The 21,258-nt window shown below is 24.5% G+C and overlaps 3 protein-coding genes across 4 annotated transcripts in view; 1 reads left to right on the top strand and 2 right to left on the bottom strand.

Moving 5' to 3' along the window:
- The first annotated feature begins 2 nt into the window (after positions 1–2).
- On the top strand, positions 3–4,722 carry LOC107072249 (glycine dehydrogenase (decarboxylating), mitochondrial). Its single transcript, XM_015332028.2, has 10 exons — positions 3–646; positions 707–785; positions 1,299–1,434; positions 1,515–1,905; positions 1,994–2,514; positions 2,594–2,876; positions 2,943–3,592; positions 3,662–4,125; positions 4,383–4,528; positions 4,599–4,722. The coding sequence occupies exons 1-10, from the start codon at positions 446–448 to the stop codon at positions 4,704–4,706; spliced, it is 2,979 nt and encodes a 992-aa protein (XP_015187514.2). The 5' UTR covers positions 3–445; the 3' UTR covers positions 4,707–4,722.
- A 28-nt stretch (positions 4,723–4,750) lies between these two features.
- Positions 4,751–7,838, bottom strand: LOC107072250 (uncharacterized). Of its 2 annotated transcripts, none has more exons than XM_015332030.2 (5): positions 7,567–7,838; positions 6,375–6,904; positions 6,217–6,292; positions 5,949–6,143; positions 4,751–5,643 (listed from the first exon to the last, which is right to left on the bottom strand). In XM_015332030.2, the coding sequence occupies exons 1-5, from the start codon at positions 7,694–7,696 to the stop codon at positions 5,231–5,233; spliced, it is 1,344 nt and encodes a 447-aa protein (XP_015187516.1). In that variant the 5' UTR covers positions 7,697–7,838; the 3' UTR covers positions 4,751–5,230. The 2 variants fall into 2 exon arrangements, with proteins under 2 accessions (XP_015187516.1, XP_015187515.1); XM_015332029.2 differs by having other exon boundaries at positions 6,375–6,910; positions 7,567–7,837.
- A 260-nt stretch (positions 7,839–8,098) lies between these two features.
- LOC107072227 (U3 small nucleolar ribonucleoprotein IMP4) overlaps positions 8,099–21,258 on the bottom strand; it is a 37,468-nt gene continuing 24,308 nt past the window's right edge. The window contains exon 3 of the mRNA XM_015331986.2: positions 8,099–9,405. Coding sequence (XP_015187472.1) covers positions 8,213–9,148 — 936 coding nt within the window. The 5' untranslated portion in view covers positions 9,149–9,405 and the 3' untranslated portion in view covers positions 8,099–8,212. The remainder of the gene's footprint in view (positions 9,406–21,258) is intronic.

Genomic DNA, 21,258 nt, shown 5'->3' with positions numbered 1-21,258 from the left:
AATAATAATTGTATCATCACACTGTAATCGTAGATAAAATGGAAGAATAAATTTATTATTTATTCTTCTAAATATTATTCGTTTACTGACGTAAGTTAACAAAGTATAGACAAATATGTTTTTATTTTGATATTGCAATAAACGTTAAACGTTAAAGTTTAAGACAATTTTTTTTAAATAAAAAAAAAATAAAAAAAATCTTATTTACGTTTTCATCTAAAAGATAAATACACAATATTATAAAAAATAATATTATTGTGTAAATGATTTATAACTGAAGGTTAAAAACAGTTCATGTTGTAATCAATGATTGTGACATCATTTGATACCAAGTTTTTCACAGTATAAATTCTCTTTTCTGTAGTCATTCTTCTTAGTGCTTTCAAACCATTTGGTATTCTTAATAAAATCACATACTTAAGAATAATAGTACTTAAATATTACAATGTATTCTACATTGAGAATAATGCAGTGTTCAAAACAACTGCATAAATATCAAAAAATACCATTGTATATACATAAATATAACAATAGTACAACAACAAATATTGAAAAATTACTTCCACAAAAAGATGAGTTTCAAAATAGACATATTGGACCTAGAGAATACGAATTGACTAAAATGTTGCAAACCATTGGCTTCACGGTAAGATTATCTTCAATTTTATTATAATATTATAATTATTAATAAATAATTATATTTTAGAATTTAGAAGAATTAACAAAAACTGCCATACCAGATCATATTCTTTATAACAAAGATTTAAATATTGAACAACCAATTAGTGAGTAATTTTGGATTATTCTGTTGTCGCTCGTATTAATTCTGCATGTGAATTTTATCTGTAAAAATAACTGTATAAAACGTGACAATTCACGAGACTACTGATAATACGATAATCTTTATGCATGTTTATGCAGAAACATTTTTGTTGTTGTTGTTGTTGATAGAATCACATTTAAAGTATATTTTTATTTTGATTATACTAATTGTTTTATAAATGAATAATATTTTTAATAATACATATTATATATATATATATTATATACATAAAGCATATATATGATTTGAATGGAATTTAACGGGGGTTTTTTTTTATATCATACACGCAGCTTATCTAAAGTCATAGGTCAATCTCGTGATTTAAGTTTAACGTTCACGTGATTCTTTCAACATAATGTTACACTTAAAATATGATTCAATTTAATGTTCTTATTACATATACTTATATTGTATTATTTAATGATTAATTTAACATTGTAATATTATAATAATGTAATATATATTTGTTATACAGCTGAATATGAATTAATTAAAAGAATAACAAAAATTTCGGAAAAAAATCAAGTATATCGTTCTTACATTGGTATGGGTTATCACAACTGTTGTGTACCACATACCATAATGAGAAATATTTTTGAAAATCCTGGATGGTAAATGAATTATCATTTAAACAATACAATAATAATATATATATACATATATAACAATAAAAGAAAAGAATTTATTACAGGACCACACAATATACACCTTATCAGCCAGAAATTGCACAGGGTAGATTAGAAGGCTTATTAAATTACCAAACTATGATTTGCGATTTGACTGGAATGGAAATGGCAAATGCATCTCTTTTGGATGAAGGTACTGCTGCAGCTGAAGCTTTGGGTCTTGCCTATAGGCAAAATAAAAGAAAGAAATTATTTGTATCTGATAAAGTACATCCACAAACGATTGGTGTTATTGCAACTCGTGCTACTTCCCTTGGTCTTGAATTAGAAATTGGAAACATATTTGATGTTGATACTAGTAAAAAAGATATATCTGGTATTCTTCTGCAATATCCTGATACAACTGGATCCATTTATGATTTTACTGAACTTACAAAAAGAGCTCAAGCTGATGGTGTAAGTGTATTAAACGAATTTCTTGAAATCTACACAAAATCATTTCTAAATTATACAGTACTATTTATTATTATTATTATATTTTCAGACCCTTGTTTGTGCTGCTAGTGATTTATTGGCATTAGCTCTGATTAATCCACCAGAAATATTTTCTGTAGACGTATGCGTTGGAACAAGTCAAAGATTTGGTGTACCACTTGGATATGGTGGTCCTCATGCAGGATTTTTTGCCTGTAAAAAGAAATATGTACGTTTAATGCCTGGTAGAATGATCGGAGTTACGAGAGATTGTAATGGTCAAGATGCATACCGTTTGACTCTACAAACACGTGAACAACATATCAAACGAGATAGAGCTACTAGTAATATTTGTACAGCTCAAGCATTGTTAGCAAATATGTCAGCAATGTATGCAGTTTATCATGGTCCTGAAGGAATCAAAAATATTGCTTCGAGAGTACATCATTTAACATTAGTTCTTGCTAAAGGTTTACAATCTGCCGGACATAAGATAAACAATGAGTATTTTTTTGATACCATACAAGTATTACCAAATATTCCATTAAATATTTTAAAAGACAATGCTGTTAAAGCTAAAATTAATTTAAGGTAAATATATATATATATATTTTTTTGTTTTTTTCATATTTTTCATAGATCATTTTTTAAAGTATTGATATTTTCTTAGATACTTCTCGGATAATTCGATTGGTATATCTCTCGATGAGACAACTACGATACAAGATGTGAATGATTTGTTCAACATTTTTTCTACAAACGTGACAGTAGAAGAAATAATTCAATCTAATTCTTTAAATGATCAATCTTTAGAGAATTCACCTTTTAAACGTACTTCTTTATATTTACAACATCCTGTATTTAAAAGTCATCATTCTGAAACTAGAATAGTAAGATATATGAAATATTTGGAAAATAAGGATGTATCTCTTGTACACAGTATGATTCCTTTAGTAAGTATTCAAATGTGAAATAATATGTAAATATATCAAGTGATTTAATGATGTGTTCATTAACAGGGTTCATGTACAATGAAATTAAATTCAACGACTGAAATGATGCCATGTAGTTTACGTGGATTCACAGATTTACATCCTTTTGCACCTATAGAACAAGCACAAGGATATCAACAATTATTTACAGAATTAGAACAAGATCTTTGTGCTATTACAGGATACGATAATATTAGTTTTCAACCAAATAGTGGAGCTCAGGGTGAATACGCTGGTTTAAGAGCAATACAATGTTATCACGAATCAAAAGGTCATAAACATAGACGAGTTTGTTTGATTCCTGTGTCTGCTCATGGAACAAATCCAGCTTCAGCTCAAATGGCTGGTATGCAAGTTAAACCAATATTTGTAGGCAAGGATGGTTCTGTTGATGTTGGACATTTGAAAGAAATGATTGAACAATATCAAGAAACTTTATCGTGTTTAATGATAACTTATCCATCAACTAATGGAGTATTTGAAGATACTATTGGTGATATATGTACGCTAGTTCACAATGCTGGTGGTCAAGTATATTTAGATGGTGCAAATATGAATGCTCAAGTTGGTTTATGTCGACCTGGAGATTATGGCAGTGATGTATCGCATTTAAATTTACATAAAACATTTTGTATTCCTCACGGTGGTGGTGGTCCTGGTATGGGACCAATTGGTGTGTAAGTAATTGATCATTTGTTTTATTATTTTGTAATCTATCATAATTATATATTTATATATAATTACAGAAAGAAACATCTTGCATCTTTTCTTCCAAATCATCCGGTGATTAATTCAACAAACAACGATTTACAAAATTTAAGAGAATCTGGTGCAGTATCAGCAGCACCTTTTGGTTCATCCGCTATATTACCAATCTCATGGGCTTATATTAAAATGATGGGACCAAAAGGTTTACGTAAAGCAACCCAAGTTGCTATTCTTAATGCAAATTATATGAGTAAGAGATTAGAAAAGCATTACAAAACGTTGTATAAAGGTAAAACAGGATTAGTTGCTCATGAATTTATCTTGGATGTAAGAGACTTTAAAAAGACTGCAAATATTGAAGCAGTAGACATAGCTAAAAGATTAATGGATTATGGTTTTCATGCTCCTACCATGAGTTGGCCTGTAGCAGGAACTTTAATGATAGAACCAACAGAATCTGAAGACAAAGCTGAATTAGATAGATTCTGTGATGCACTCATTTGTAAGTAATTATATTTATGTTATGGTCAATATTTTGTTATGGGAATTGTATACATTGTTTGGTTAATCTATATGTGCTTTTGTAAATGAAACAAATTATGAAAATTTAAAACTGTCTACACATGGTCATTAATATATATAAATTTTGGTTAATTTATAAAATGTGTACACAATGCTTTCTATAATACATTGGCCATTTATAATTATTATTAATATAATATTGAAAATATTACAAACATTTAATGTACATTTTTGCAGCAATTAAAAGTGAAATTAATAATATTGAAACTGGCAAATTCGACATTGAGAAAAATCCTTTAAAAAATGCACCTCATACGGAATTACAAGTTATAAGGAATAACTGGAATTTGCCATATTCTCGAGAAACAGCTGCTTTTCCTGCAGTAAGTATATTACTTTTTGAAATAAATTTATCATTTTGAAAAAGATTCTAATTAATTGTTTATATTTCAGCCATTTGTAAAGAAGAGCAATAAAATTTGGCCAAGTATTGGTCGAATAGATGATACGTACGGAGACAAAAATTTGTTTTGTATTTGTCCACCTGTTACATCATATTAATTAGGCTTTCAATATTTTTACTTTGTACAGTTATTTATAATAGATTTATATGTATAAGTATTTATTTATAATTTTATACACATATATATATATATATAATATATATATATATAATATATCATTCATGTAAATATATTTTCCTTCTTCCCCATGAGATGATATTCTCAAAACTGATAATTAACATAACGATGATATAATTCAAATTTAATAATTGAATTATTTATAAGTATAACAAAATTATTGTTTAAATTTATAATTATGATTGTGTCTTGTATCATTGTTTTCATTGTACATGATAAAAAATGTTTTCATATATAAAGTGATTACATTTTTCATTTGTACATTCAAACACATTTTATGCATTTCTCTCTCTCTCTCTTTATATATATACATACACATATTACATATTACATGTATATATATATCTCTCTATTTTTATTGAAAACTAAAGAAATGTATAACAAATTTATATTTATATTTAATTAATTTCTATATGTGTGTGTTTATCCCATTTAGCATTTATATTACAAACCAGGCATAAGATATGCGATATTGTCAAGCATTTGCGTTAATGTTTCAGGTTGAGCTCCATTGATTTCTGATACTTGTTGTGTAAGACAAATTAAAGGACCTAGTGCACAGAGTAATGAGTCTAATAATACAGATAAACTACCGGAAACTGCTATTTGACCGTCATGTTCTTTCAAACGTTCACCGATAATGGTTAAACTTTCACCAAGTAGTTTAAGATGTGCTGCGACATCAATCGGTTGAGTTCCAATCACTTTGTACATTCCTGTACCTATTACTGGCTCGTTAATCAAATCTTTAGCACCTTTATTCGTTGGTGGTGAAATAGGCACATTTCCTATAACAGAAGGTACTCCTAATTGAAGAGTTTTTTTCGAAGAAATTGGTTTACTTTCTTTTCCATTACCTGTAATAGAAAACACACAAATAAATTATATACATACATATATACATATATACATATATTAATATTATATACATGTAGAAAATACTCATAGTTTGATATATCTATTAAATATAATTCAACTCTATGCTACAAATAAGAATTCGATTCAACAATTGTTTAACTAATGCACGTGCAAATAAAGCGGATTAAGATGAGTCGTCTAGCACATAAATTTAAAAACAACTTCATTAACACCAATGTTATATTTAATTTAAAAAAAACAAAAACAAAACAAATGATTCATTTGGAAATATGAATCGACCCACCAATTTTATTAATGAATTTTTTTCGCGAAGCAGGCGGTGGCATTTTCCAAACCGACTCATCTTTATTGGTAGTAGAAGAAGACATTGAATTAGGCTTTGCTGCTAAACGTTTGGCACGTCTACGCCAATTATATTTCTCCAGGTTTGGCACTGTTGCCCAAAGTTCACCTAATCGTTTAGAAATTGCAGCGAAATCTATAAAAAGCAACAAATCAATAAAACAATAAAAGAAAAGAACAAAACCTAAGAAAAAGAAGCATATGCGTACCCATGTAAGGACATTGTTCCAATAATTCCTGCCTAATTTCTTTAGCCCACAACATATAAGCGGTAAATCTTGTTTTCTGTAAAAATGACCAATTTAAACGTTGACATATCTAACATTGACATTCACTTCTTTTTTTTTTTTTTTTTTTGTTTACGTACCCCTTTGTCCTTACGTTGGGCCTTCATTCTACCTATTATTTTGCCATCCTTAATAATTAATTTCTTTTTACATTTTTCAAGCATATACAAACTATTCGCTTGAGAAGGTGTTTCCTGACCTGGTGGCTCTAATTTCCTAAATCCTGTCTCTCTGTCATCGATCATCAAAGGATCTGGATCATCATCACTTCCAGAATCTATACTGTACCGGTCTTCTTCGTTCAACCCAGTGGGATCATCAGAGTCTGATGCAGATGACTGACCTTCATTATCAGATATAGTATCCTGTTTAACTCTTTGTTGTCCTGAATGAGATCCTGAATTCTTCCTTTGTCTTGCAGCATGAGTTTGTTGAACTTGACTTGGTGAAATGTGATGTGAAGACTCATAACGTTCCAACAATTGTGCTGCCTGCAACTGCGCCTTTTGTCGTTTGTATTTGTTATCGGTGAAGTCATCGGGTGATTCAAAATCAACGAGCTTTGATGATTTCTTTCTTACTCGGCCACTTCGGGATATCCCTGTGACCTCTAGATCTGAAATATAAAGCAGACTGCACCTTGCCAAGAAAAGAAAATAGTTCAAAATAATTTAATGGCATATATCAAACTATGAATTTATGATCAATGAATTACGTTCACAACTATCACTACTTTACTAATGATCAAAACTACTAAATACTAAGGGTGTTAAGGTACTTCGTTTGTATATATTTTCAATTTATGTTAATTAGAAATATGAATATTATTAACCTAACACTCTCTAAAATTAGATGTACAAAATTATTAATCTATTTTGAGTTATAATCAATGAATGTTAAAGCTATACTACCAAAACTTTCATATATATATATATATATATGTATACTATAATATTGATGTTATTCATAACCTATAAATGCACATCTTTAATTTCATTCTAATTTATTATTATTATTTGTCATATTTGATGTAAAATATGACAAATATTTAACCACGAAATGACCATACACCACTTTTTAGTTTATTTACATTCCATTGCATACAAAAGCGCAACTAACCAAAAATACGAGTTTTGGTAAATATGGCAAGAATAAAGTAGCTTAATGTAATACACCATGCACGTATATCGTGCTTAATACTGCAAGCAATATTTGCGAACAAGCATTTGATCTACTTGATGATTTTTAATATGATACATTAATATCTCTCACCGTCACTCTTTTGACGTTTAGGCGACACGAACACATCCATTGCATCTGCCTTTTGATCGGAAATCTTCGAATGCTTCTTGCGCCACGACAACTCTTTCGATTTCGCGGGTTTTCGAATATTTCTTTGCATCGTGTTAATTAAAATTAAACTTAATATTATATTAAAGATTTTATTTTTTAACTATTTTTACGATTAATCCTATTATATACGAGCAAGATTATTTACTAACGCTTGTTTTTAAAAACAAGTGCGAAGGAAACTACGCGCATGTCAATTAGCGTTCCATTTTGGCGCGCTATTTGAATCTCATTTTATAATACATTCATCTTTGTAAGATTATTATTAAAAATTTATTATATTTATATTAACAAATTATTAATAATGATTTATTGAAGGAAACTACGTGCGTCATATAGCATTCCATTTTGGCGCGCTATTTAAATCTCATTTTATAATACATTCATCTTTGTAAGATTAATATTTAAAAATTATTAACTATGACTTATTTAATATGAAATAAAATAGAGGGTCTTTTTATTCTTTTTTTTATTAAAAATGAATTATATGTACAGTCATTAAATACTGTAAATACAATATAATCTGTTTAGCCTAATTTTTATTTTATTTAATATAAATATGTAACAATTAAAATTCATCTTCTTGTTGCCAACCATCATCATCAGATAAAAATCTTCTTTTGTGCGATGTATTCATATAAGGTCTCAATGCCCATTCCGTATCAGCAGCAGATCCAGTGTCTAACGTTCCTAATTTGATTTGATATAATTTTAATTGAAACCTTGGTCCAACTTCTTTCAATTCAATATCTTTTACACCAACTCTTTTGTAAGTATGATGACGGAAACATATGTAATCATCATGATTAGCAAATGTAATGATTCTTTTGCTATCTTCTTTTGGAACTGGGAATAAATATTTGAGAATGTTTACAACTCTGTTACCTAATTTAGTTTTAAAATTATGGAAAATCAAGTGTGGATATTCCTCAGACATGGTTCCTATATCTGGTATGTCGTGTCGCATTATTACATCTGATATTGTAAAGGATGCTGTTGGTCCATAAGGTAAATGACATATTACAAGAGTATCAGGAATACCTCTGTGTTCATGGACGATAATAAAATCTGTTACATCGTTTGAACAACACGCATGTATTAATTGTTTCATTTCGTAATTACCACGATTCATTCTTTGAGAATTAGGAAATATCAAACGTAATTCTTTTACAAACATTTTCAGTCTTGAACTAGGATCTCGAGAAGTGGTGATCACAATTTTAGGATTTTCAACACCTGCCCAACGATATTCATCATCCTCATTGGAAAGTCCAGTTCCTCCTCCTTCTGTACCCAAAGTTGCTGCTAATTGTGGTCCCAAATCTTCCCATTCTAATTTTTGTTGTAACGTTAATGCACTTTTCCTTAAATTCGGATGTATTGGAATATTTTCATCCAAACTACGTTTTATCTTATCTTTCTTTTCTTGAATAGTTTTTAATTTATCTTGAATGGATTTTCTATAAAGATATTCCCTTCGCAGTCGTGCTTGTCTTCGCAACATTTTTATAATTAACTTTTATATTATAAACAAGAAAAAAGTAATATCAAACAAACACACGTGTGTTTTCACTGAATTTCTTACAATCAATGGACCGCCATGTTTGATTTGTAACGTCTTCTAACGTCACATGCGTGAACTACTCGACGGGATCAACGATCATTGAGATCATATTACTCTGTCGGTAATACAACAATTTTACTCAACGATGATAACCAGCTGAGTTTTCTTCTTTATCGACTGTAATGTCTGTAAGTTACCTATAAAGAAAAAAAACAAATCTCTGTAATTACCATTTTTACGATATATGAATAAATCAGAATAATTATTTATGGATATATTATTTAGAAAGTATCTTTTAGTTCAACCTGATTGTGTCACCGTACGTTAAATATAATAATTAATATATATTTTTCGAATGAATAAAATGAAATAAATATAATGTTGGTTTATAAACTAATAAAAATAATAAAAGAATAACTGGGACTCAAAATATGTGCATTAAAGTGTTAATCCAATCCAATTTAAAACCATCCAAGATGTTTCTAAAATATGATTGGTGAGATATAGTTATGTGATGTGGTTAGTGGTTTAGTAGTGTTATGGTGATGATGATAATGGTGTGGTATTGTCGACAACATCGCTCATTCATTGGCTAAATCGTTGTTCAAGGTAGGGGTGTTTAATCGCTAGGTCTCTGCTATCTAGCAATAACGTTGAACATTATTAGGTAGGCGAATATTTTACGTGTTACGTAACACCGATTGACCGTCTAATTGAGTCAAGTGACGAGAACAATAGCACGTATCTATGAGCTCTTATCCAGCACTGCTAACCAAACGACCTTTATTGAATTCTTTAATCCATTACATCCGTCTATGTTTATTTATTATTTTTGTATTTTTCTTCCTTTATATTTTTATTCGATAAATGTATTTAATAATTTGTTATATATTTTTGTAATTTATTTATTACAAATATTAATAATTATTTGTTATATATTATATGTGCGATTATTTTTTTTTTTGATTGTTTTTATTCATATTTAAATATTAAATATATATAATAATTTATTATTATTATTATTATAGGATTTTTTAAATTATATTTTTAATTATTTTCTTAATTTTTTTAATTTAAAAAATTTTTTTTAGTTTCTATTTTGATTTTATTAATTTGAAATATATATATATATATATATATATATATATATATATATATATATATATATATATAAATGTACGATAAGAAAAATAAATGTTTCTATCTTCCCATTAGTGTTATCATTTTAATATGTATATGTATGTGTATGTGTATGTGTCTACCTTGAATAAAAAAAAAAAAAAAAAATTAAGAAAAAGAAAAAAGCAAGAAGAAAATGAAGATTGAAACATCAATGTCGATGTTTCATAAAGACATAATTGTTGTTAGTAACGTCAATTAGATTTGCCTGTTAACAATGGGGAACCAATGAAAGAACTTCTTTCATAAATGTTATTAACTCGTTTCCTGAGTTTCTCAAGGTTAAACTTTAATAAATCAGCCCTTTCTATATATACATGTATATATTATTTTTGCATCAATGATTTTTGCAACGAGTTTTTAAAAAGAGTAGTGGTGGGGGGATTGGAAAAAAAAAGTATTAAGAAATATTCCATGTGAAAAACTTCGTTCAACTTTTCACATGGAGATAAACCCACTTTGAGAAAAAGAAAAGGAAAAAAAAATACTCAAATGTCGTGTTTAATTATTTTTCTTTTTTTTTTTACCTTTTTCTTATTAAACAAACCATTTGAACGTTTAATTGGCTATCGAGAATTGGATTGATAAGTATTACACTAATTTGCATTTGTATATGCAGATTATTTGTATATGTATGATTTAATAAGCGGTGTTCGTTCTTTCAAGTCAAATTACGAGATAAATGTATTTGTCATGACATGTATTAAATTAATATTTAATATAATAATAAATTATTTTGTTTATCTTTCTCATATCAATGTATTATATTAAAGCAATCCTATTTGAAAAAAAATAAAAGAAAACATTTAGTAGAGGATAAGGAGTATCATCTCTTATGGGAGAAAATATGAAAAAGTGTCCAGCGTATGCTATAAATAATAGTTCAAAAAGCTTCCAGAATGGCGCTGGTGTAGACTAAAAGGTATGGTATGAATGTAGCAATTGTAAACGAATTGAAGTATGCCGAGTACGGGGGGTAGAGGTAAGGAGTAACATCTCTTATGGGAGAAAATGTGAAAAAGTGTCCAGCGTATGCTATAAATAATAGTTCAAAAAGCTTCCAGAATGGCGCTGGTGTAGACACTTGGTATGGTATGAATGTAGCAATTGTAAACGAATTGAAGTATGCCGAGTACGGGGGGTAGAGGTAAGGAGTATCATCTCTTATGGGAGAAAATGTGAAAAAGTGTCCAGCGTGTGCTATAAATAATAGTTCACAAAGCTTCCAGAATGGCGCTGGTGTAGACACTTGGTATGGTATGAATGTAGCAATTGTAAACGAATTGAAGTATGCCGAGTACGGGGGGTAGAGGTAAGGAGTAACATCTCTTATGGGAGAAAATGTGAAAAAGTGTCCAGCGTATGCTATAAATAATAGTTCAAAAAGCTTCCAGAATGGCGCTGGTGTAGACAAAAGGTATGGTATGAATGTAGCAATTGTAAACGAATTGAAGTATGCCGAGTACTGGGGGTAGAGGTAAGGAGTAACATCTCTTATGGGAGAAAATGTGAAAAAGTGTCCAGCGTATGCTATAAATAATAGTTCAAAAAGCTTCCAGAATGGCGCTGGTGTAGCAAGAGGAAAGGATATGAAATTAGCAGTTGTAAATGGAGTGAAGTGTGCTGAGTTAGAAAATTTAATGTTTAAAATTTAATTATTATTAAAAAAAAAAAAAAATAAATAAATAAAATTTTCCACAGTTACCAACAATATACGTAAAAAAATTCTATAAATTAATCTGACAATTAAATTCGAAATTGTTCGAATTGATTTACTTCATGAATTAAAAATTTATAATTCTAATCACATAAAAAAAAAAAAACAAAAAAAAATGCTATCATCATTATCATTCCATTCCATTATTTGATCAATGACTTTTAAATAATAAATTTTTCCACTCTCGAAGTCATTATTTTTTTTTTTTTTACAATTCAAAAATAAAATTTTTCCTCTTCCGATGCCATTTTTTTTTTTGGTTCTATTGGTTCGTAAATATTTATTTTTATTATAGAGTGTACACGTTGGTGCAATAACAAACTACGTGTCTAGGGAATTTTTTATTTGTATAGAAAAGAAAAAGAAAAAAAAAAGAAAAATATGAAGTAGAATAAATGTTAAAAAAAAAAAAAAACACACACACACACAACACAACACAACAAAAACTGTTTTTCCTTTAAGAATATATAATCTTCATAATTTAAAATTAGACTTGAAGAAGTTTTATATTTCCTAACGAGCACATATGCTATTTCATACTACGAACGTAATTGGATACTGCCATACGTAATTTCGCAACTATGTATAATAGTGGTACAATGTGTAAAAGTATAGATTGCAATGATATTGTGTGTTGCTGTTTTATGAATATTACGTGTGTATGAAATTAATTATTTAATTATACGATTAAATGTGATCGTAATGAGAAGATAAAAAAAAAGAAATATACAAATTATTCTCATTGAAAACCGAGAAATCGTGAAACAAAAGTATTTCAAATAAATTATAAAGAATTGTACGTTAACAATAAAAAAAAATTAAAATGAGGTTTATAAAAAAAAAATAAATAAAAGAAAAGAAAAAGGGGGGAAAAACATGGCGTTTGTAAAAGAAAATAAATAAAAGAAAATAAATAAAAAAGAATAAAAACAAAAGGCAGAAAAAACATGGCGTTTGTAAAGGAAAATAAATAAAGGGTTAAAAAACGTGACGTTTGTAAAAGAAAATAAATAAAAAGGATGAAAACAAAAAGAAAAACAAAAACATGGTGTTTGTAAGAGAAAAAAAAACGTGGCGTTTGTAAAAAAAAATAAATAAAGGAAAAAAAACATGGCGTTTATAAAAGAAAATAAATTAAAGAAAAAAAAACATGGCGTTTGTAAAAGAAAATAAATAGAAGAAAAGAAAAAAAATATAAAAGAAAAAAAGAAAAAGAAACATGGCGTTTGTAAAAGAAAATAAATTAAAGAAAAAGGAAATATGGCGCTTGTAAAAGAAAATAAATTAAAGAAAAAAGAAACATGGCGTTTGTAAAAGAAAATAAATTAAAGAAAAAAGAAACATGGCGTATGTAAAAGAAAATAAATAAAAGAAAAAAGGAACAAAAAGAAAAAGAAACATGGAGTTTGTAAAAGAAAATAAATTAAAGAAAAAAAAACATGGCGTTTGTAAAAGAAAATAAATTAAAGAACAAAAAACATGGCGTTTGTAAAAGAAAATAAATAAAAGAAAAAAGAAACATGGCGTATTTAAAAGAAAATAAATAAAAGAAAAAAGAAACATGGTGTTTGTAAAAGAAAATAAATAAAAAAAAAAAAAGAAAAAAGAAAGCCTGGCGTTTGTAAAAGAAAAGAAAAAAAAAAAAGAAAAAAGAAAGCCTGACGTTTTAAAAAGAAAATAATTAAAAAAAAAACGAAAAAAGAAAAAAAGTGAGGTTAGTGAAAGAAAATACAATGAAAGAAAAATATAAATAAAATAAAATAAAAGAAAATAAAGATTAACCAACAAGATAAACCATTAAAAAAAAAAAACAAAACAAAAAAAAACATGATCTTCAAGTGTAATTACGCTAATTAATTAATTAATCGTCTTACGTAAAAATGATGAAGAAAGAGATGTGTAATAAATTAGAATGTAACGTGAGACCCACTTGACACTTTCAAATGTATTTTAACATTTTAACATAATAATAAACGTAACACATTGAATTTTTCTTTTTTTCTTCTAAAATTCCTAGTATTCAATTTGACAATTATATAGTATCATAAATTGAAATTAAAAAAATGTAAACAAAATTCATTTCAAGATGTTCCCGTCATAAAAAAAAAAAAAGAAAAAAATTCTAAGAGTGATATACATGAATTTGTAAAAATAACCAAAAAAAAAAAAAGAAAAAAAACAAACAAAAAATAGAATAATAATTAACGAATGATAATTTATGATGATTAATAAATCCATAAAAATGTTATTTCTGTAAAATATATTATCTTAGAGATTGTGCCTTTTTTTTTTTTTATCTTATTTTTTTTCTTCTTTTATCGTACCATACTTTTTATAGATACACACACACACATACACATACACACAGCAGCAGACACATATATATATATATTTATAAATTGGAATTTTTATGGATGGTTGGTTAATTTCTTCATTCCTTAGGAGTAATTTTCAATGACATTTGTTACCTCCATTGTACAGCTTTTTATATATATATATATATAAAATACCAAACATATTTGCTTAGGTTATGTTTGCACGTGTAAATTGAAATTCGATTTTGGAAGATTTCCTTATAGTTTTTTTTTTTTTTTTTTTTTTTATTAACAATTAGCATAAGTATTTTCCTCATAAGGGTTTTCTCAATGACGATGAATAATAGTCAACGATTTTGAAGAACAAGTCAATACACTCTTATATACAAATACACACATATATAAGTATCTACGTATGTTTGGAAAAAGTTTTAAGTGGAAGGGAAATTCCGTAAACGTATCCCATAAGATGGGAATACCCCAGATCTAAAAAAGAAGAACTCGAGCATGAATCCGTTCTACGAACACATTTACATAACCTCTTCTTTCTTTTTAACATATATACATGTATATATGTATATATATATATATATATTCCATTTTCTTTTTTGTTCATTGAATAACGCAAATTAGATTTTTTATTTAATATTTTTAATGGACGGGGGAAGGAAACAAAATTGTTTTAAATCTTTCAATAATATTATATGTATGTATATATTATTAATATTTCATTATTTATTTTATATATTTTATATAAAATATATAATATACATTAATAATATTAAATATATAATAATAAAATATATAATACACTTATATACTATAATAAATATATATATATATATATATATATATATATATATATATATATATATATATAAAAATTAAAAAAAATCTTTTATATAATATATATATTTAATGTACAGTTTTGTTTCCAAAATTTTCCTACAGATTGCTTGCAGAAAAAATGGCGGAAACAAAGTTATACTATACCTATTAATATTATATATCATTATTATTATTATTATCTATATTATATATATATAAATATAATATTATATACATAAATTTATAGACTATAATAAATATATATATATAAATAACATGAAAATTTATAAAAAAAAAATATTAAAAAATCTTGTATATAATATATATTAAATGTACAATTTTGTTTTCAAAATTTTCCTACAGATGGCTTGCAGAAAAAATGGCAGAAGCAAAGTTATACTACACCTATTTTAGTATTATATATTATTATATTATTATATATATATATATAATAAAATAGTATATATAAATATAATATATTATATAGAAATTTATATACTATAAATAAATATATATAAATAATATATAAATATATTATATAAAAATTAAAAAAAAACTTTTCAATATGTATTAAGTATTCAACTTTGTTTCCCTTATTTTCCTACAGATGGCTACTAAAAAAAATTGCAGAAACAAAGCTATACACCAATTAATATTATATATTATTATTATTATTACATTATTTATTATATATTATTATTATTATTTCATTATTTATGATAAATTTAATATTTTTCATTGATATTATATATATATATATATATATTTATAACTGTTGAATAAATGCATAGAATGAGTGCATGAATCATTTTATGAATTCCTTGATATCCTCTCACCTTCTACATTCATTTTTTTGTCCTTTATCCATATAAAGTATATTGTAATAAAACCTATATATATATATATTATTTTATTTATAATTCTAATGTGCCGAGATCAACATAGTTGATACAAGAATGATTTCATGATACAAAAACGAATGACGAATTCCGTGAAAAATTATGAACAAAAAAAAAATCTGAAGTATAGCAAGCAAAAAAATAATAATATAAAAAACACACACACACACACACAAACAAATACACGTATAAACAGACAGAGAGTCAGGAGAGAGAGAGAAAAAAAAGTAATAAATTATTGTTCAATTGCATAAACAAACAAAAAATAAGACTAGTTCACAATTGTTGAATAATAAAAGAAAGAAAAAAAGAAAAAGAAAAATGACAACTTAACAATTCATTGGTTTTTGGTCGAGGTCAGTTTCTCTTTTTTTATTTTTTTATTTTTTTTTTTATTTTTTTTTTATCGTTAAATGGTTTCTAAACGTAAGTTTTATTTCGTTAATATCACTTTACGATCAAATTCCTTTCGTATAAATTAAACCTAATAATAGTGTGTCTATCAAAGTGTATGTATAATGTATATATGTGTATGTATAATATATACATATATATATGTGTGTATGATGTATATATGTGTATGTATAATGTATATATATGGGTGTATATGATGTACATATATATGTGTGTATGTATAATGTATATATGTGTATGTATAATGTACATATATGTGTGTGTATGATGTATATATGTGTATGTATAATGTACATATATATATATATATATATATATATATATATATATATATATGTGTGTGTGTGTGTGTGTGTGTGTGTGTGTGTGTATGATGTATATATGTGTATGTGTAATGTATATATATGGGTGTATATGATGTATATATATGTGTATATTTCTCAAATACAAGTCTTGACTTTTAAATCAAACCTAATCAAAGTTATTAAATTTATATCACGTTTGACTTTCATTCGTATTGCAATCATAAATATTTATAAATGGTTGTTCAGATTTGAATATAAATGGCAAATTCTCTATGTAACAAAAAAAAAAAAAAGAAATAATTAAATATTACATATAAATGTTAGAAAAATCTTACAATGTTACATTTATTATGATAAATAATCTCCTAGTATTATTTTGATAATAATTTTCTGTATATGTATATATTAAAAAAAAAGAAAAAAAAAAAAATAAAAGGAAAGAACACGTGAAACGAAATATTAAGGAAAAAGAAAAACAAAAAAAAAAAAAAACCAAAACAATTATGTAACATAATAAATGTCATAGTTAATAATTTGATAATGATTTTTTTTCTTTTTTTTTTTTTTTCTTTATCTTGATGATAATAATAATAATCAATGAGAATCTAATTAAGATAATTAAGATTATTACACGTGTGTAAATCATTATAAACATAAACATATTATCAACAATTATATTACGATAAGTACAAATCGTGAAATAATAATAATAATAATAATAATAATTAATCGTTAAATTTATTCATCTGTAAATAAAGATAATAATGTGAATGGTTTGTTTAGTTTTATTTAAACATTGATAAACATTTGTACAATGGTGTCGTAGGTCGTTAATTTATTGCGCATTATTTTATGCTGGTCAATAAAATAAACGCATGAACGACTGTCATGCAATTTCTTGATAATTACAGTAATTATTAATTGCTGCGGAATACACACACACATACATGTGTATGTATATATAAATAAATGTATCTTATGTATATGAGTATATATAAGTGTAGTACACACCTACTATTATTGTTATTATTATTATACATTTATTAATATAGGTATGTATGTATATTCAGTGTTGTATATATAATGTATACTGTGTAGTGTATACAGTGCGTATACATATATATATATATATATAGTATTTATATTATACACACAATATATTTATTTATTTAATATTATATATTTAATTTTATATATATTATATTATATTTTATGAATTATACATAATAATGTATTAATATAAATTATATATAAATTATTTTATATTAAATTATAATTAAATGTTAATTAAATATATTTAAAATTATATATACATATATATATATATATATATATATATATATATATATATATATATATATATATATATATATATCAAATTAAATATAATAATATTAAATATTACATTAAATATACTACAATTAAATATATTAAATGTAAATTAAATATATTAAAATAATATATCAAATTAAATATATTAAATGTAAATAAAATATATTAAAATTAAATATACTAAAATTAAATATTAAATTAAATATACTAAAATTAAATATATTAAAATTAAATATACTAAAATTAATATATTACAATTAAATATACTAAAATTAAATATACTAAAATTAAATATATTAAAATTAAATATACTAAAATTAAATATACTAAAATTAAATATATTAAAATTAAATATATTAAAATTAAATATACTAAAATTAAAAAAAACTAAAATAAAATATTAAATACGTATACTAAAATTAATATATTAAAATTAAATATACTAAAATAAAATATTAAAATTAAATATACTAAAATTAAATATACTAAAATTAAACAAAAATTAAATATTCAATTAAATATATTAAAATTAAATATTAAATTAAATATACTAAAATTAAATATATTAAAATTAATTAAACCAAAATTAAATAAACTAAAATTAAATATATTAAAATTAAATATATTGAAATTAAATATACTAAAATTAAATAAACTAAAATTAAATATATTAAAATTAAATATAAATACTATATTTATTATAATTTAAATACTGTATATTCCACATTAAATTTATAAAATCTAAACTTGATATTAGGGGTATCGAAAAGTAATGGCGTCATTAGTACGCATGTCAAATTATTTCTAATATTTTAAATCAAAAAACCCGATTGTGATGAATTTTTATCTTTACAATATTAAAAGATTAGCATACCAAATAGAAAAAGGTTCTAATTTAATTAATTAATTAATAATAAAAACTTGTTTAAATAAATTTAATTGTTTGAATTTTGAGGTTAAATAACGACATTACTTTCTACTCCACTTAATAATATTATATTTATAAAATATAAACGTTTACACATCGTGTATCAGATAATTAACCTTAAATTTGAACACAAAACAATAATTAAATATGATGAGAAATAAATTATATCAAAGTGGAATATAAACGATGACTATGAATATTAAAAATAAAAAAAAACGTTTACATAAAAGAAGGAAAAATACTTAATATAAAAAAAATAATAATAATAATAATATTTTCTCAACGTTGTAATCGAAAAAAAAAAAGAAACAAAGAAAATCATAAGAAAATGAAAACAACACATCATTTAGATAGAAACAAGCAACGTTAACGATAATTATTACATAAATCATTGAAATAATATTAACAGAAGATAGTTGTTAATATTGAAAATGTTATTATATATCCAATTTTAATCTATTATTATTATTATTATTATTATTGTATCAACTATTTGCTTCTGTTGTCGTTAGTTTACAAGTTACTTAATTGTTCCAAGAGAAGAACAATTATTCTTATTAAATACTCTACTACTTAGATGAGATACTATCTTACTACTTTATATAGGCAATAAAAAAGTGAATGACACGTAATCTCATCTTAAGTATCATCAGCACGTTTTCTCCATCGTATTACAAAGAAAAATGAGATATCATCGTTGAATATTTCCTTGTGTTTCTTAGCATCAAAGTCTCACGAGAAATTCGATAATAAATTCGAGATAAATAAAAAAAATAAAAATAAAAAAAAAGAAATAAAAATATCTAATACCTATAATCTTAGATACCAAATATCAAATTAAATTTAACTGTATTTATTATCCTAATATACACATACACACACATATATATATATATAATTAAATGTAATATATATAATGTATATAATTGTTAAAATTAAATGTAATTTTATATAATGTATATATGTATGTATATATAATGTATATAAAATACATTTAATTATATATTTAATTTTATATTTAATTGACATTTAATTATAATTTAATAAAATAATTTATATATATATATATATATAATGTATATTATATTATATTATTAAAATTATTATTTAATTAAAATACTACATAACTGTATATATAATATTTAATATATAAAATATATAAAATATTAATATTAAACTTTCATATATTGTTATATTAATAAATTTAATTTTAGTTTAATTTTAAAATTAATAATAAAATATATTTAATATGTAATATTTAAATTATAATTATAATATAATTATATTATATAATATTGAAATTAATAATAAAAACAATTATAATAAAATAATTTTTTTAAATTATTATATATTAATATATTTATATTATTATATTATAAAGTTTATATTATCTGAAACACTATGTAAAGTTTATATTTTAAAAATATTAAATATATTATAATTATATTTTATAAATTTTTGATAAATATTATATTGAAACTTTATAATATTATATTATATAAATTTATATAATATAATATTTATATATATATTTATTTATTTATCTTAATATATATAAATTACGTGTCACGTTGTTTGTCCGCAATAGACTCCTAAACTACTGAACCTATTTTAATAAAATTTTGCACACTGCGTGTAGTTTCATCCAAATTGAAAGATAGGATAGTTTATATATATAAATTACCTGTCACGTTGTTTGTCCGCAATGGATTCCTAAACTACTGAACCTATTTTAATAAAATTTTGCACACTGCGTGTAGTTTCATCCAAATTGAAAAATAGGATAGTTTATATATATATAAATTACGTGTCACGTTGTTTGTCCGCAATGGACTCCTAAACTACTGAACCGATTTTAATCAAATTTTGCACACTGTATGCAGTTTCATTTAACTTGAAAGATAGGATAGTTTATATCTCAATTTATAATCGCAATATTATTTGTTTATTAACAAAGAGTCATGATTATCTCTGTTAGTTCGATAAGATTCTAACAGATTGCGGTATAAGCTAATTCGTTGACTTAAAGACTTGTGTATCGGACTGATTGTGAGCCACACAATTATATATATATATAAATACACAATAAATGCATTAGTTGATTCAAACTAACAAATAATAACACGTAAGATC

Source organism: Polistes dominula, unplaced genomic scaffold (assembly GCF_049000335.1).
Source record: "Polistes dominula isolate Pdom_NZ unplaced genomic scaffold, Pdom_raw_medaka contig_84, whole genome shotgun sequence".
Lineage (NCBI taxonomy): Eukaryota > Metazoa > Arthropoda > Insecta > Hymenoptera > Vespidae > Polistes > Polistes dominula.
The sequence above is the reverse complement of the archived record's forward strand: the minus strand, read 5'-3'. Positions and strand labels throughout refer to the sequence as shown.

What these genes read in the sequence shown, in the direction of transcription:
- LOC107072249 (XM_015332028.2), top strand. Translation starts at nt 446, where the DNA reads ATGTATTCTACATTGAGAATAATGCAGTGTTCAAAACAACTGCATAAA. An exon ending in ATTTTTGAAAATCCTGGATG is followed by an intron (nt 1,435 to 1,514) that starts GTAAATGAATTA and finishes AATTTATTACAG; the next exon opens with GACCACACAATATACACCTT. An exon ending in ATTCTGTGATGCACTCATTT is followed by an intron (nt 4,126 to 4,382) that starts GTAAGTAATTAT and finishes ACATTTTTGCAG; the next exon opens with CAATTAAAAGTGAAATTAAT.
- LOC107072250 (XM_015332029.2), bottom strand. Translation starts at nt 7,696, where the DNA reads ATGCAAAGAAATATTCGAAAACCCGCGAAATCGAAAGAGTTGTCGTGG. An exon ending in GGAACAATGTCCTTACATGG is followed by an intron (nt 6,144 to 6,216) that starts GTACGCATATGC and finishes TGCTTTTTATAG; the next exon opens with ATTTCGCTGCAATTTCTAAA. An exon ending in AAAATTCATTAATAAAATTG is followed by an intron (nt 5,644 to 5,948) that starts GTGGGTCGATTC and finishes TTTCTATTACAG; the next exon opens with GTAATGGAAAAGAAAGTAAA.